The sequence below is a fragment of the Capra hircus genome, chromosome 6 (genome assembly GCF_001704415.2).
Source record: "Capra hircus breed San Clemente chromosome 6, ASM170441v1, whole genome shotgun sequence".
Classification (NCBI taxonomy): Eukaryota; Metazoa; Chordata; class Mammalia; order Artiodactyla; family Bovidae; genus Capra; species Capra hircus.
The window spans coordinates 111,494,991-111,510,513 of record NC_030813.1 but is presented as its reverse complement, the minus strand read 5'-3'; the positions used below and the strand labels follow the sequence as shown (position 1 = coordinate 111,510,513).

The window sequence follows — 15,523 nt, the reverse complement described above, 5'->3', positions numbered from 1 at the left end:
AAAAACCCAATTTTGCTCAGTGTTTCCAGATTTTCACGCACTGCTGAGAGATGGGGAGGGACAGCTCATGTTGAGAGTTCTTGGTAGGGTACTTCCCTGGAGGTCCAGTGGTTGAGACTTCACCTTCCAATGCAGGGGGTGTGGGTTCCATTCCTGGTCAGGGAGCTAAGATCCAACATGCCTCAGGGCCAAAAAACCACAACATAAAAACAGAAGCAATATTGTAACAAATTCAATGACTACTAAAAATGGTCCACATTAAAAAAAAAAAAAACTTAATAAAAGAGCTCTTGGCTTAGGTTAATCGTAAATTCCTTTCATTTGTGAAATACCATGTAAATGTGCAGTTATTAAAGATTAAATTACATCTGTGTTTCCAAATAAGAACTCACAGTTTCATTGGCTGTGGGACAAAAAGCATTAGGGATAAATGGAGTCACAGTTCACTAAGGAAATCTGATGTCACTAACCTGTGTGCAACTGTTAATGCATTTTCCAACTAAAAACAAAAAGTCGCAGTTACAGTTTAGATCTTCATTCTTTCCTGAGACTGGTTGCTGTCAATCCAATTTGGATTACATTAATTAACCGGCAAAAAATCAAGCACGCCGGTCACATTAAAACTTTACACATTGCAATTCAGTGTCCTGTCAACGTGTTCATATAGACAGGGGTTGGCAGATTGCTTTGTGAAGGGCAAGGTAGTAAAGATCTGAGGCTTTGAGGACCATGTGGTTTCTGTCGCTCGGCTCTTGCAGTTAGTATCACTGAGCAACCAGAGTCAGCATACTGGTGCGGCTGCACTGGAAATTTAAAGAGGAATAATTAAGCTTGATTTACTGACAAGAAAGAATTAGCGATTTCAATGCAACATTTTATCAGTGAGTATTAAGTAGGTGTGTGTAGTTTGCTGGTAAATATGAAGGTGTCTTGTGAAAAGCCAAAAACTCTTAAAAATGGCAACCCTCCAGTTCTGCCAACTGGCAAAACTTTAGGTCAAAAATATCTGCCCTCCATTCTTTGATTGATTAGAGCCTCATTAGCTCAATTATTTACCTACATTAAGAAAGAGAAATAAAAGTATATTATGTTGCAGTTCAATAATTTGTGAGCACGTATTTTCTAAATAGGCTTTTTGTATTTTTACTGAAAAAGTAATCTTTCTATTGTTTTGTGGCTTTTTTCCCCCCCAGATATTTTAAGAAAGATTATACAGAAGAAGTTTGACCTCTCAAAGGAGTATGATAAGGTAATTTTGGATTGACGTATCTGTTGTCAAGAAATGAGTATGAGCCAAATATTGACTGACTTGAAAGTTAATCTTTAAATAACCAGTTATCTGTGAATTTAGCTAATATTTTGACTTAGAAGTTTTATGGAATATTGAAACACCTTATAAATCCCATTTGAACTACAGCAGAAATTTCAAAGGTGACATTTGGAGAAATATTCACCTTTTAAGCTGTATTTTATTGAAAATCTAAAAGTTCCTTAAATGAAGTCTTATGCTGTTTTGTTTTGTTTTTTTTTAAGCCAAGGGAGGAAACCTCTAACAAATGGAGTGGTTTGAACACCCCTAGAAGCAGGGACACATACTTGTAACAACTGCTTGCACACATGTAGAGGAAAAGGAGTGAATTCTGACCAGAGTGCCTCCACGAGGAGGTGACTCTGGTAAAGAAGATGGGCAGGGCTGGAGCGGGTCGGGGGTGGCTTTGCGGGTGGTCCAGGCTGCGGGGGACCAGTGAGGGGAGGATGGGGTATGAGAGGAGGAAGCCCGTAGATGGAGCCAGTGGGTGAGGGGAGAGGAAGGCCAGGTGAGCTCGGGCCAGGGCAGGGCAGGGCCGTGAAGGCCCTGCTCAGGTGAGCGGCCAGTATTGTCAGAAAGTCCCCAGGCACCTTCATGTCTCTAGTTAACTCCAAGTTTAGGGTTACGGTTAGGGCACTGCGAATTCACCCCATTTGCATCCACGAGATTAACTTCCTTCAAGAGACAAATGTGTTCTTTCGATTTTGGCTTATGATGAATGCCAGTTGCCAGTAAAACAAACAGACAAATGTTTGTGCCATGAATGTTAGGATAATAAAGATTAGTTGAATCTGTTTGTCAAGCTATTAGTCCTGCAGGGTCAGACTGCCCGTTCCAACCTTTCCTGGTATGAAGGTGGTTGTCAAGACAACAATCAAAGGGACCAGCAGGACTTTTATTTATTTAATGGCCAGGACGACAGATGTGAATGAAAGTGTCCCCGGTGGGTGTGAGGGCCCTGCACCAGGAGGGCAGTGAACCCCTCTTGCCTGGCGGTGAGAACAATGGCTGCATATTCTCGATTTGCCATAAAATGAGTCAAGACAAAACAGAATGTAAAAGCCAAGAGGAAAGCTTCATTTCATGGCCGTTTGTGTGTATAAAAGAAAATGAGCCATTTACTCCCTGGTGCCCGCAGCCTGCCCTAATACTTCGGAAAGCATCTTTATTCTTCCGTTTCAGTGGCTTCATTTATATCTTCCAGACATGATGCCCCGTGTCTGCCTGCCTCCCTGGGCAGAATAAAATGACTGTTGCTTTCATATTTATGTTAAAATTTTGCATTCCATTAGCAGCCCAGCCGGAATGCCAGTTAACCCTGCAGAGGCATGGGAGGGGGTGAGAGGCCGAGCTTCATCTGGGCCAGGCCTGGAGGGCCTAGGGCCTTGGACCCCAAGGTGACTCTGAGCAGCTGTTGAGTATGAGGTAGCATTAGCTGCCACCATCCCTGGACGAGTCGTCTGGTTGGCTTGATATTAGACCTGGAGTTCCTATAAACTTGGGGGCCCCCTTGTTCCTGATTTCCTCTCCGCCTCAGGTGTCTTTCCAAATGGATAAACACCACTGGGGTGGAGAAAGGAGACAGATCTGGGCCCACATGAATGAATGGACTCCTGCCCTAGGCGTGGAACTGGGTCACGTTTCCCAGTTATCCAGGGAGAAGGATTTGATTAGACACCCAGGAAGCCAGGGCACCTTGGGAGGGGAGTTTTCCGATTGGCCTTAGTCAGGTAAATACTCTCTTGAAGCAGAGCCTGAATCAAGGACTTTAGGGCAAGTCACTAACTTGGGAAGTTCCAGGAACCCTGTCTGGGGAGTGGGAGGTGAAACAGGAGGGAGGGCAGCCTACAGAGGGTGTGTCATTCCACCGCCCACCACAGGGGGCGACAGAGCTCTGTCCCGTAGAGCCCTGCCCTGGACCCTGCAGACACAGCCGCGTGGGAACTAGGCCATCGGAAGGTGCAGGGGCTGAGCGCTCTATACACCTAGAGACTGAAGAGGCACCTTCAGGGCTATTTGGGGCAGGGTACAGTGTTAATCCCTCAGCACTCTGACCTTCCATGGTTCTGGAAGATGCCTTCGAGCACAGGAAACAGTAGTAAGAAGTCTGGGGAGGCACACGGAGATGGCTAAGGTCCCGGGACTTGGGTGGCCTCCACAGCGTGCTCTGTACTGGCCATGCCCACTGGGTGTAATCTGCACCGTCACACAGGTACCCTCTGTTCAGCTGAATGGCCCTTGGGAGGTATTCAGCTGTCCAAGTCCTCAGCTCGTTTCATCTCCTGGTGAGCCCACAGTAGTGGAGGCTGCTGAGTCGGTGGTCTCTGGACAGGGGCTCTTTCAGTGAACTTCATCCCTTGGGAAGTTGGAAGCTGTCAATAGGTGTAGACCTTTTGTTCCAAGGGGCAGCCTTGACTCTTGATGGAAATATGACTCCTTCCCATGGAACTGCCTCCTTCTTCCACGTCAGCTGAACGTGCAAAGTAGTACTTTAAAATCTGTGGTCTCATTCTCCTCTGGAGATTTTTTAAAACACTTTTTCTCCCTTTGTTTAATGTATTCACTTAATGGGTATCTACAGTATTTATGCTAGGAGCAATACATAATAGGAGGACACGCATGTAGAAGTAATGTCTTTACTCCAAGAATTTGCAGTTGGTGAGAAGGAGGTCATGGGGTTAGACTTGTGTATGCTTGGACCTTGTGAGCTGAATTGTGTCCAAAACTCAAACGCTGAAGTGCTAATCCCCTGTGGCTCAGAATGGGATTGTATTTAGAGGTAAGGTCTTTAAAGGGGTGATTACGTCAAAGTGGAGTCATTCAGGTGGGTGTTAATCTAATCTGACTGGTCTCCTTCTAAGAAGAGATTAGGACACAGACAGAAAAAAGACTATGTGGAGACAGGAAGAAGATGGCCACCTGCAAGCCAAGGAGAGAGGCATTAAAAGAAACTAACCCAGTCCACACCTTGACCTTAGACTTTCCAGCCTCCAGAACTATGAGAAAATAAATTACTGTTCTTCAAGCCCCTCAGCCCTAGTATTTGGTTATAGCAGCCCTAGCCGACTGGTGCAGTAGATGCCTGGAAGGCAAGGTGGAGAGGGATACACATGTCATGAGAAGTTCAGATCCAGGGCTGTGAACGTGCTCAGGATGGAGAGTGTACTGGCACTTGGGGAAATCAAGAAAGCCTGCAGAGTGGCGCTGGCATGTAAACTGAGACTTAAAGGCAAAGGGGCAATGAGAAGTAAAGCTCTGCTTCCATTTGCACACCTGGCTCGAAGCACAAAGCTTCTCCTCTGCATCTTTTATTTTTAAGATTTTTTTTTTTTTGATGTGGGCAGTTTTTATGTCTTTACTGAATTTGTTACATGATTGCTGAACACCATTACTTCTGCTGTTTCTGTACTGGTTTTTTGGCTGTGAGGGATGTTGGGTCCTAGATTCCCGACTAAGAATGGAACTGCATTGAGAGACCAAGTCTTAGCCACTGGACCGCCAAGAAGTCCCTTCACTGCTTCTCGAAGCATGAACTGTCACCTTCCACTTTGTGATAATAAGAGTCTTCATTTCTTGTCTGCCATGTTCCGAGTACTGGATTAGCAGTTTTTTTTAATTGTTTCTAACCTCAAAACACCTGTCCAAGACAGTCCTGCACTCAGAGAGTCTAGGGAGCTGAGGTCACCCAAAGACTGGATGGTGACCCTGGGGTCTGTACCCAGGCCAGGCTGACTCTGAGCACATCCACAAAAGTGAGGCTCACTCCAGGTCAGCCTGCTGTCATCCTAAGGTGACTCATGGGAGCGGCTTCCATTCAAGTATCATGAGCTGTGAGCATGGAGGGTGAGAGCCCCTGAGCTGCGCCTTTTACCTATGAAACCATGAAAGATTACTGTGTGTAATTCCCCCGGCAAGAAATGGTCAGGCAGAAGTGGAAGACCTGGATCGGGAGAGAATTTGGAGTTATGGAGCCATGAGGAAATCTGAGGACCAGACAGATGAAGCTATAGAAATCTGAGAAACAACTTGAATAACCCTCTTTTTTTTTTTTAACTTGTGTTTTGGTTTTTATTCTTTTTTAAAATTAATTTATTTTTATTGAAGAATAATTGCTTTACAGAATTTTGCTGTTTTCTGTCAAACCTCAACAGGAATCAGCCATAGGTATACATGAATCCCCTCCCTTTTGAAACTCGCTCCCATTGAATAACCCTCATCTGCTAGCACTTGTGTAGCACAGGCTCCGTGGCAGGCACCTGAGAACGTGCTTTGCGAATAGTAAATCTTGGTGCTCACAGAAGTAGACTACCCACAGGAGACGTGTTTAGGTCGCCATTAAATACATTCATCTATTCCGTCCTGAGCTTTCAGCACGCAGGGCATGAGCCAAGCCCTGGGCTTGCGATGCAAAATGAGCCATGCGAAGGAACCTTGTTATGGAAAGATACATTTCCCCTGGGGACCAACGGGTGTGGGCCAGCCCCTCCAGACTCTCCACCTGCTGGCTGACTGTAAACAAGGGAAACAGAGGAACATCACTTGTCTCACTGCTCACTCGGGGTTTCTGCAGGGAGAACCTCTCAGCCTAGCTCGTCAGAGTGGTGCCTGCTCAATTAAAGGACAAGGTTCCTATCTTCAAGGAATGCATGGTATCGGATAATTTAGGTAGTGACTTGGGATCACCTCCCACCGATGACCCATAAGTGTCACCCACACCTCTAAAACTTTTCAGGAGAAGTTTTCCCAGCCCCCCGCCCCCTCCCATCTGCCATCTTTTATATTCTGAGCATCACTCTCGGCAGGACTTCGAATTTCCTTGCAGTGACTTCCTGAAGTGGTTTTCGTGTGGCCTTGATGGTTCAGCCCCACTCCAGCCTCTTGGTTGATGATCTTCTAGACTCAGCTGGGATGGATCCTCCTCATTCTTTTCATCCCTCAGTTACTATGCTTCCCTGTCTTGGATGAGATGGTTGGATGCTGTCACCAACTCAATGATGCGTTTCAGCAAGCTCTGGGAGTTGGTGAGGGACAGGGAAGCCTGGCGTGCTGCAGCCCATGGGGTCGCAAAGAGTTGGACACAACTGAGCGACTGAACTGAACTTGTCTTGGAGCTTCCTCTGGGGTCAGGTGCAGGGCTGGGGACTGATTGCCGAGGCTTCAGTCCTGACCTCGCCAGAGCTAACAGTCCTAGGATATTGATTCGTCACTTTGTAAATGTCAGCTCATCAATCCAGGTGGGTTTGTGACATCTGAAATCCATCCTCCGTGTTTGCAAAAGTGTAACAGTGACTCTGTCCCCCCTTCATACACAAATCACCTCCCTCTTTTTTTAAAAAAAAAAACAAGGGACAGTCTGATAACTTGAGCAAATTTCTCATCGTGGGAAGCTCATTACTTTGCCGTGGATCGGTCCTTGACCGTCGCTGACAATCCCCCATCTCTGGACCACTGTTTAGGGATTGTTGGTCTTAGGCAATGTGGCTCCTTCTCTCTTCTCAACATTAGCTTCTCTGATTGTGATCTGGCACCTCTCGTAAGACAGGTCCCGGACCAAGCGCCTGGGAGAGACAGTGAGTGTGATGGTCATGGTCCTCGCCTTCCTGGAGCAGCAGGTTCCATGGGAGCCATCACTCCACACGATGGAAGGGCTGTGAAAGGGCAGGTGTAAGACCCACGGCAGCATGAAGGAAGAATGTACAGCCAACCCAGACGTGGTTATTGGGACAGACTTCCTGGAGGAAGCAACATCCACACTCAGACTTGAGTTTCCTCAGGAGAAGAGTGATGGGAATAATGTTCAAGCAAAGGGGAGCTCTAAGTGAGGAAGGGAGAGAGAGCACAGTGCTTTCTAGGGACTCGAGCAGCCCAGAAGAAGGGGGCCAGGAAGCTAGGAGTAAGTAAGGTAGGACCACATGGGGGAGTTTGAAGTAAACATGGTGGGACCCCGTGGAATGCTGCTAAGCAAGAGGATGACATCATCGGATTGTTGTTTCAGAAAGGATACCTGGAAGATAGAGCCTTGGGTTCTGGGGTTTAGGCAGCCCTGGACTCGGTTTTATGGGGACCCTGTGGTCAGTGTGTTAAGCATTTGTAACTTTCCCTCTAATTCCCGGGTCCATAACTGATTAGCACACTGATGAAGAGCCTTTCAAGAAACCCAGCTGTAAATTCAAGTGGGAGCCCTAGAACTCGACTCTCCCCGAAACACTGTCTCTCATAAATGCTCCTTGCTATGTCCTTGTCTCTCTTGGTTCTCTCTGTGCGGGATGTTAATATTCTCAGTGGCGGTTAATCGCTTCAGTAACGTTTTCTGTTTTCTTGATGCATGCTGCCTGTGCTTGCACAAACTCTGCGACGGCTCTGCCTTCCTCAGCCAGAAAACATAGTCTTGACTCTGAAGGTAACACCCTCACCTGCTGTTTCCCGTTGCTCTGTGTAAAGCCCGCTGTGGCGCTTTTGCCGAAACTCCCAGTTCCCTGGCCTCTCCACTGTGATGGTTTTTGTTTCCTTTTTGTTTTTGCCTTTGTCTGCATCTTCTCTTATCAGCTCCAGTAGTCCAGGAAATAACAAACCATCTTAGCAAGCCTAAAATCTTGATCTTTTCAATGCAACCCACAAAGCCCTCCCGAAATCTTGGTGTATCAGGACAATATTCAGGTCCTTGCCGGATCTTGGCCAGGCTTCAGTCTAGATGTGAACTCTGGAAATGACATATCTTGTTCCAGATATTGTTCAACCCAGTATTTAGTCCTCCCTGGTGACTCAGATGGTAAAGAATCCGCCTACAATGCTGGGTTCAATTCGTGGGTTGGGAAGATCCCCTGGAGAAGAGAATGACTACCCACTCCAGTGTTCTTCCCTGGAGAATCCCAAAGACGGAGGAGCCTGGTGGGCTCCAGTCCATGGGGTCGCAAAGAGTTGGATACTACTGAGCAACTTCTGCTTCACTTCACTTCATTGGAAAGCTTATATACAAAACATAAAGGTCTTATCTGAAACTTAAGATAGCGCATCTAAGACATTTCAGTACACCTTCTTTCCTGGATTTGGGGTTCTCTGTCTCCTAGGATTCAGAAAGGATTTTAAATTCCTTTTGAAATAGTAACAATTTTTAAAAATAGTTACAATTTAGAATACTTGCTGAGAAATGATAGCAGAAGAAGTAAGAGTTTGGTGTGTCTAGAGCTGGTTTTTCAATTGGCCAGTGATGTGAGTCCTCAAGGGAGGGTTATATACCAGCAAATAATGGCTCTCCATGGCCCTAATACCCGTCTTATTTTAAGGAGTGTGTTTTATGAATGCATCAAAAATGCACTGGTTTTCCTTTTTATCCTTTTAACCTTATAGGATAGAGGATATCTAATTATATGAAATTAGATGATATTCAAGTGCCGTGTACACCTGGTTTAATGCTCATAATAAGTATTTGCCCACAGAGTTAGCTAATATTGATTGAACATTTGCTGTGTGCTGGGCACTTTGCTAGTTGTTTGCACACTAGCTCGTTTAATTATCTGTCCCTCTCAATCTGCTGATGACGTTAATCCTAATGTAACATTTCCTGCTCCAGAGAATCAAAAGCCTCCTCTGCTGGGATTCAGGGCAGATTCTGAGACTCCCAGCGTCAGTGCTGTCTCACAGGGACGTCACATTTGCTCGTAGGAACGAGACTTGGGTTTCAGTTTCCTTTGCTCTGCTTGGCTTCAGCATGTCTTGCTCTCTAGCTGCTCTGGTAGTTGCAAACCACCAACCTGGAGCTTTTCTGCATTCTTTCACATTGTCTTCCTTTATGTAGGTATGAGTAGCTTGAGGATTGGAGAACTGGAACGAGAACAAGTGTTATCCTCCTGGTGCGTTAATTTTTACTTAGCTGGAATAAAGCCGGCCGTGCTTATGAAATCAGGTTTTGGTCACGTGATTGTGTCTAGAAATTGGGCTCGTTAGGAACCTAGGGACATGTGAGATGAAGGCTGCCGCGCCCCATCGCACTGGCCTGAAAGCGGCTCTTACGGAGCATCTGCTCTTGCAAGGTACTCTCCTTGGCACCTTATCGCTAACTGTATATGCTCTACAATGTTCACGACGACCTTACAAGGTATGTGTTTTTATTCCCAGTACCTGGGTGAGAAAACTAACATGTTTGATTTGGAAAGGCTGAGCCCCTTTCCCCTAAATTTAGGACTATTCCAGATTCTTCTATAGTGATGAATTTGTCATTAATTGATCCTATCCAAACTACCGTGACTCCTGAATAACTACTGCTGGTTCTATCTTTCTGGTGAAAAACACCCTTGGTGTGTGTGTGTTTAGTCGCTCAGTCGTGTCTGGCTCTTTGCGATCCCATGGACGGTAGCCTTGCCAGGCTTGTCTGTCCAAGGGACTTTTCCCAACAAGAATACTGGAGTGAGTTGCCATCTCCTCCTCCAGGGGACTGACCTTCCCACCCAGGGACGGAGCAGTGTCTCCTGCACCTCCTGCATTGCAGGCAGATTCTTGCCTGCTGAGCCACCGGGGCTTATTAATTATGCAAGGAGTTCTGGCAAAATGTATCATGCCATTTAAAAACAAACAAAGTACCTTTGAAAGTGAAAGTGAAAATATTAATCCCTCAGTCATATCCGGCTCTTTGGGGTTGAAATTAAACCATTTGCAACTTGCCTTTGCATTTGGATATTTTCCTGGAAGTTGAAAGAAGGTCTTTCCGAGAACTGACTCACTAGAAAAGACCCTGATGCTAGGAAACATTAAAGGCAGGAGGAGAAGGGAACCAACAGAAGATGAGATGGCTGGATGGCATCACCAACTCAATGGACATGAGTTTGAGTAAACTCCCGGAGTTGGTGATGAACAGGGAAGCCTGGCGTGCTGCAGTCCATGGGGTCGCAAAGAGTCCAACACGACTGAGCAACTGGACTGACTGACTGAAAGAAGGTAGCAACTGCTTGATCCCATATTCTGACAACTCAAATCTCTGCATCCTTTGTTTCAGGAAGGATCTTCAAAGTGGACACACACACACACACCCCTGAAAGTTTAACCCATGATGGCAAATAGGTTAGAAAGCATGAAATGTGTTCACTGTGGGGTGTTCTCTGTGTAGCTGGTGTCACAGTACGTGCTGTTTCCTTTGTTTGACTGCAGATCATCTACTATGAGATCGGGATCATTATCTGCGCTGCCCTGGGATTGCTGTTTGTCACTCTGATGCCTCTAGTGGGCTTTTTCTTCTGTCTGTGTCGTTGCTGTAACAAATGTGGTGGAGAAATGCACCAGCGACAGAAGAGAAGTGGTCCCTTCCTCAAGAAATGCTATTCAGTCTCCCTCCTGGTGATCTGTGTGTTCATAAGGCAAGTAGACCCTTGGACAACAGCTGAGTGGGTCTGAGGCTGATGAGCAATACTTGTGTTTAACTGTTAAGCACATGAGCTTGAAACAACAAGAGAATACAGAAACAGAAGGAAAAAAAAAAAAAACAGAAAAGAGAGAGCAAAGATGTTTGTCCCGTGCATCACTCTAAACAGAAGTTGGCACTGTCATTGAGCTGCTGTAGTTTAGGTGATAAGCCAACCTCGTGGTATTTGTTTCATCTTGAAGACATCTGAATAAATTCTGGGCCTGCAGAAAGCATTCGCCTTCCAGGACAGCACCTCCTTCCTCTTAAATAGCTCTCTCGAGACAGGGACCATGGGGGATGGCAGAGCAAGCATTTACTAGCTGATCTTTATGTCCCAAGGGATCTTTTTAAAAAAAGTTAGTTTTGTTTTCTTTTTTAATTGAAGATCAGTTGATTTACAGTATGTATGTTACTTTCAGGTGTTAAGCACAGTGATTCAGTTATATGTATATATGTGTGTGTGTACATATATATTATTCCTTTTCAGATTCTTTTCTTTAAACATCATTACAAAATATTGAGTATAATACCTTGCACCCTACAGATGGGTAGCGTCCTTTAATTGGGAGACTTAGAATATTGTTGGATGGAATTAGCTTCCTAATCGTATAACCAGTTTTCTTGATTTTTACAATTATGCTGGCACCCTGTCTTCCTTTTTTTTTTTTTTAAGTTTGTTCGATGTAGATTCTTATTGTGAGAAATAAATCTGTTCACTATACCTCTTTCTCCATTGAAAATGATAATTACGCTTGCAGTCACAGCTTCTTGAGAGAATGATCTTCAAACCTGTGACTCAGAGTAGGGAATGAATGTGTGGACATGGGGCTGGGCTTGCGATGAACTGGGAGGTTGAGATTGGCGTACGTGCACTGCCACGTGTGAAACAGTGGAAACCTGCTGGACAGCACAGAGAGCCCAGCTCGGTGCTCTGTGATGGCCGAGAGCGTTAGGGTGCCTGTGGGGGATGGGAGGGAGGGCCGGGAGGGAGGGGAGACGTGTATACACATGGCTGATTCCACTTCATCGTATGGCAGAAACTAACATGACAGTGTGAAACAACTATACCCCAGTTTAATAAAACATAGTGGAGCCTGGTAGGCTGCCGTCTATGAGGTCGCACAGAGTCGGACATGACTGAAGTGACTTAGCAGCAGCAGCAGCATCAAGACCATTACTGAGTTAAAAATAAATGACACATACATAAATCTAGAAATCTAGCTCCTTCAGGGACTTCTCTGGTGATCCAGTGGCTAAGACTCCATGCTTCCAGTGAAGGGGTTGTGGGTTCGATGCCTGGTCAGGGAACTTAAGATCCCACATGCTGTGCGTGCAGTGTAGCCAAAAAATAAATAAATAAAATTCAATAAACTAAAAAAAAAATCTAGCTTCTATAGTGTACATGCTCTCTAAACATTCCGTTCAATGTTTCGCATGGTAATCTGGAGGCAGGTGCCTGTGCCCTAGTGATGCATTACCCAGTTACAGAATGTGCGTATTTCTGGTTCTGTCTGTGTTCTTCCTTTTGGAAATAATATGGAACCCTCTCTTGAAGCCTGGAGCACACTTCATGGTTTAGGATGTTTCTCTGGCAGCCCCTGCTGCCGCCAGAAGTTTTCAGTGGACTGACGGATCCAAAGGACACTGCTTTAAAGATGAGGACAAGTGTTGTTGTTGTGTAGTAGCTAATTTGTGTCCGACTCTTTTGTGACCCCATGGATTGTAGACCTCCAGGCTCCTCTGTCCATGGGGTTTCTTGAGCCCAAATCAGATCCCTCCAAGAGGAGTGTACTTCATGATCTTGGCACCCTGGTGGTGATATTTGGCAATGGCAACCCACTCCAGTACTCTTGCCTGGAGGATCCCAGGGGTGGGGCAGCCTGGTGGGGTCACACAGAGTCGGACATGACTGAAGCGACTTAGCAACAGCAGCAGCAGCCACATTCCACCATCCATTCAACGAGCGTCCAGAAATAGTGCCTATGACATGAGTGATGCTGAGTCTCAAGGAGTCCCAGAGAGAGTGAGGAGTGGCGAGTCACATCCTCCTGGATGTGTCTGCAGGCATCACAGTTGCTTGATAGCCGTGAGAAAGACTTTTCAAGTTTCGCTAAAGGACTGATATTGGACAATTTAAGCAGAAAACAGACATTAAATAGAACAATGTAAAGTTCCAAAGTTCTGGCTGCAAACCAAAGAAGAAAAGTTCTTTAAGTGTGGCCATCAGTAGAGTAACGGAGAGAGGTACTATTTGCGGAACTAAAGTTCCCCAGCTAATTTCGTGCACCTTGGTTTGACAGCCAGGGACTTTGTGTGTGCGTTTTGTCTGCAAGGCAGGGTTGTGGGTTCCTCTCTCCCTCTTTCCTGTTTCCCTGTGTGTCTGTGTCTCCGTCTCTTGGTTTGTAATTTGAATCTGACTGCTTTTGCACTGAATTCTGAAAGGCAGCTTGAGGTTGGGGTGATGGTAATCTCAGATGTCCCCAGTCTCTGCTTTGTGTTTGAAGTATTTTCAGGAATGTGCAGACCCAAGAGCTGGGGGCGTAGCTACCAGAGGAGCGTCAGTTACAGCCCAAGACAAGTTAGACCATGTGCATTTCCTTGGAGCCTGAAACTTACACCCTTCATTCATTGGGAGTCAAACTGTGCTACCTCCTCCTCTCTGCACAGCCCTGGGCATCAAAGATGAGGTTCAGGTGACAAAGTGTCTTTTGAAAATACTTGTCCTTGAGGTTTCTTGTTAGAATGATTACTTAATAATTTTTTACTTCACATGTATTGTAAAGATGTATAAATGTTAAAGCTTCAATGTCAGCAATAAGCTTGGCTTTCACTTTATATAAAATGAATGCTATATAAATTTTTTTATTCTTGAGAACTCAGACTCATCAAACACATTTAGGTGAGTTTTTTTTTTTCTTGAGTATATTTTAGTTTAGAAAATAATTTTAAAAAATACATCTGTGATTCTATAATCTGCTATACATTTAGTGAAGATATTTTCCCCACTCAAGTAAAACTTATAATTGAATATCATAATTTTAAATTCAATATAGTTAAACCAGAGTGGGTCCACTCTTTGAGGCTGTGACAAATTTTAAACTAATTTATTTCACATAATACATTGAATTTATATACAAATTATAAATAGGTCAAAATAAGGGGAGTATTGAGATTGTTTTGTTTACTTTAAATTCAGACTAGAAGCTTAAACTTCTTTACTTTGAATTTTAAAAATTTAAATGGTGATTTTTAAGTCGTCCATTTAGAACACCTACTTGTTTGTAAGTTTCTTCAACATCATGAGTTGCTTTAAATGTTTGCAAGTACTCAAAACTAGCCAAGAAGATTAAAAACCAGAGGAAAACAGAAATATCCATACCATGACTAGATAAAAAGGAGGAGAAACTAGGTCCACAAAATCAGAAGATTAGATAAAATAAGAGAAGAAGCAGCGTCCACAAAATCAGAAGGGAGAAGGAGAAAGAAAAAGAGGTGTTAGCATATGCTTCCAAGGACCTCAGAGGAGATTGAATACCACTCGTATTTAATCTTTGTATATGATTTTTTTTTTAAAGTCCTTTCAGAAACCCAGAGCAGTCCACTTGCCTTTTATCAGGTTCAGTCCCATTTTGTGGTTCTATGCTAAGTGTTACATTCAAAAAGAAGCTGGTTTTTCAATGTCTTGGTTTTTTTTAATACATCCTGTTTTGCAAAAAATTTTAAAATATTTTCTTTCTGATTGAGGAAGGCATAGGTATCAAGGAGAAAGATCCCCTGGTATATGTGGAATGTATGTGGTCATGCTCTTTCTCCTTCTGAGCTTTTCCCAAGGCAGCTGTGGAATGTTCGAAATTCCACAGACGTTGATGTATGTTTATGTAAGTCTGTTTGACCATCGGCAGTAGATTGCGTCGCTGCGTCTTACGGTGGACTCTTTAAGCAGATGTGTCTTGCTCCAGAAAAAAAAACAGGTTTTCTCGCCTTTCTTTCCTCTGCATTTATCATCACTGGATTTTTCAGAATTTCAAAAAGGTTGTAAGCAACAGCAAAAAGGACAGCTGTGCCTTTACGTCTCCAGCATGCGGCCGTTGCTAAGTGTACCAGTACAATGTCAGCTTTTGCCAGTTACTGTGGTGAAAACTGAATCCCAGACATTTTCAGGAAGGTGGCTCTTTTCAAAGTTCATTTTTGTTGTTGGTCTTAGGATGTGATGTCAATTCTGGGTTTGGAGGCCACAAACTTCTAAAAAAGAAATAGAGCTAGCATGCCTGGAAAATCATGAGACCTTTTAATGAGAGGCTATTTATTTAAAATTGAAACTGAAATTGAAAAGTTATCTTTAAAAAGTAAGAGGTCAGTCACAGACTTAAAGCATTTATTTGGCTCTTATTGGTGAACTTCATTGTCAGTAGAAATTGGTAGAAAAAATTGCTACCCATATTAAAGGTTTAGAAACTCTAAAAACTTTTAAACATTTACTTTTAAGTGTACATGAGAGAAAAGTAGTCTGTCCATGTAAAATATAGAAAGTGTCATGTTAATATAAAATAAATGTCCATCTTCTGCTAAAACTTCAAGCGATTTTGTTGTACAAACTAAAAGTATGTGTTTTCGATAGCTTAAAGTCTCTTTTTGTGTCACTGCCAGAGAACTATTGGTCATTTGGCCATCATTTGATTGAAATTTTATTCCCTTTATTCTATTGGCTATCATTTTATTGAATTTCCCTCATTGTCATTATATCCTAAGAGTTGACTGAAGATGACAGTGTTAGTCATTCAGTCATGTCTGACTCTTTGCGACCCCATGGATTGTAGATG

General features: G+C 44.1%; 1 protein-coding gene across 5 annotated transcripts in view; it reads left to right on the top strand.

Annotated features, from left to right (window-relative positions):
- Window positions 1-15,523, top strand: part of PROM1 (prominin 1) — a 126,861-nt gene that overhangs the window by 49,515 nt on the left and 61,823 nt on the right. For 4 of the 5 annotated variants that reach the window (XM_018049750.1, XM_018049752.1, XM_018049751.1 and 1 more), the window contains exons 3-4: window positions 1,194-1,249; window positions 10,451-10,656. In XM_018049750.1, the coding sequence (XP_017905239.1) occupies window positions 1,194-1,249; window positions 10,451-10,656 (262 nt within the window). Of the gene's footprint in view, window positions 1-1,193; window positions 1,250-8,932; window positions 9,405-10,450; window positions 10,657-15,523 lie in introns of those variants that run through there. The other variant, XM_018049753.1, reaches the window with a different exon arrangement.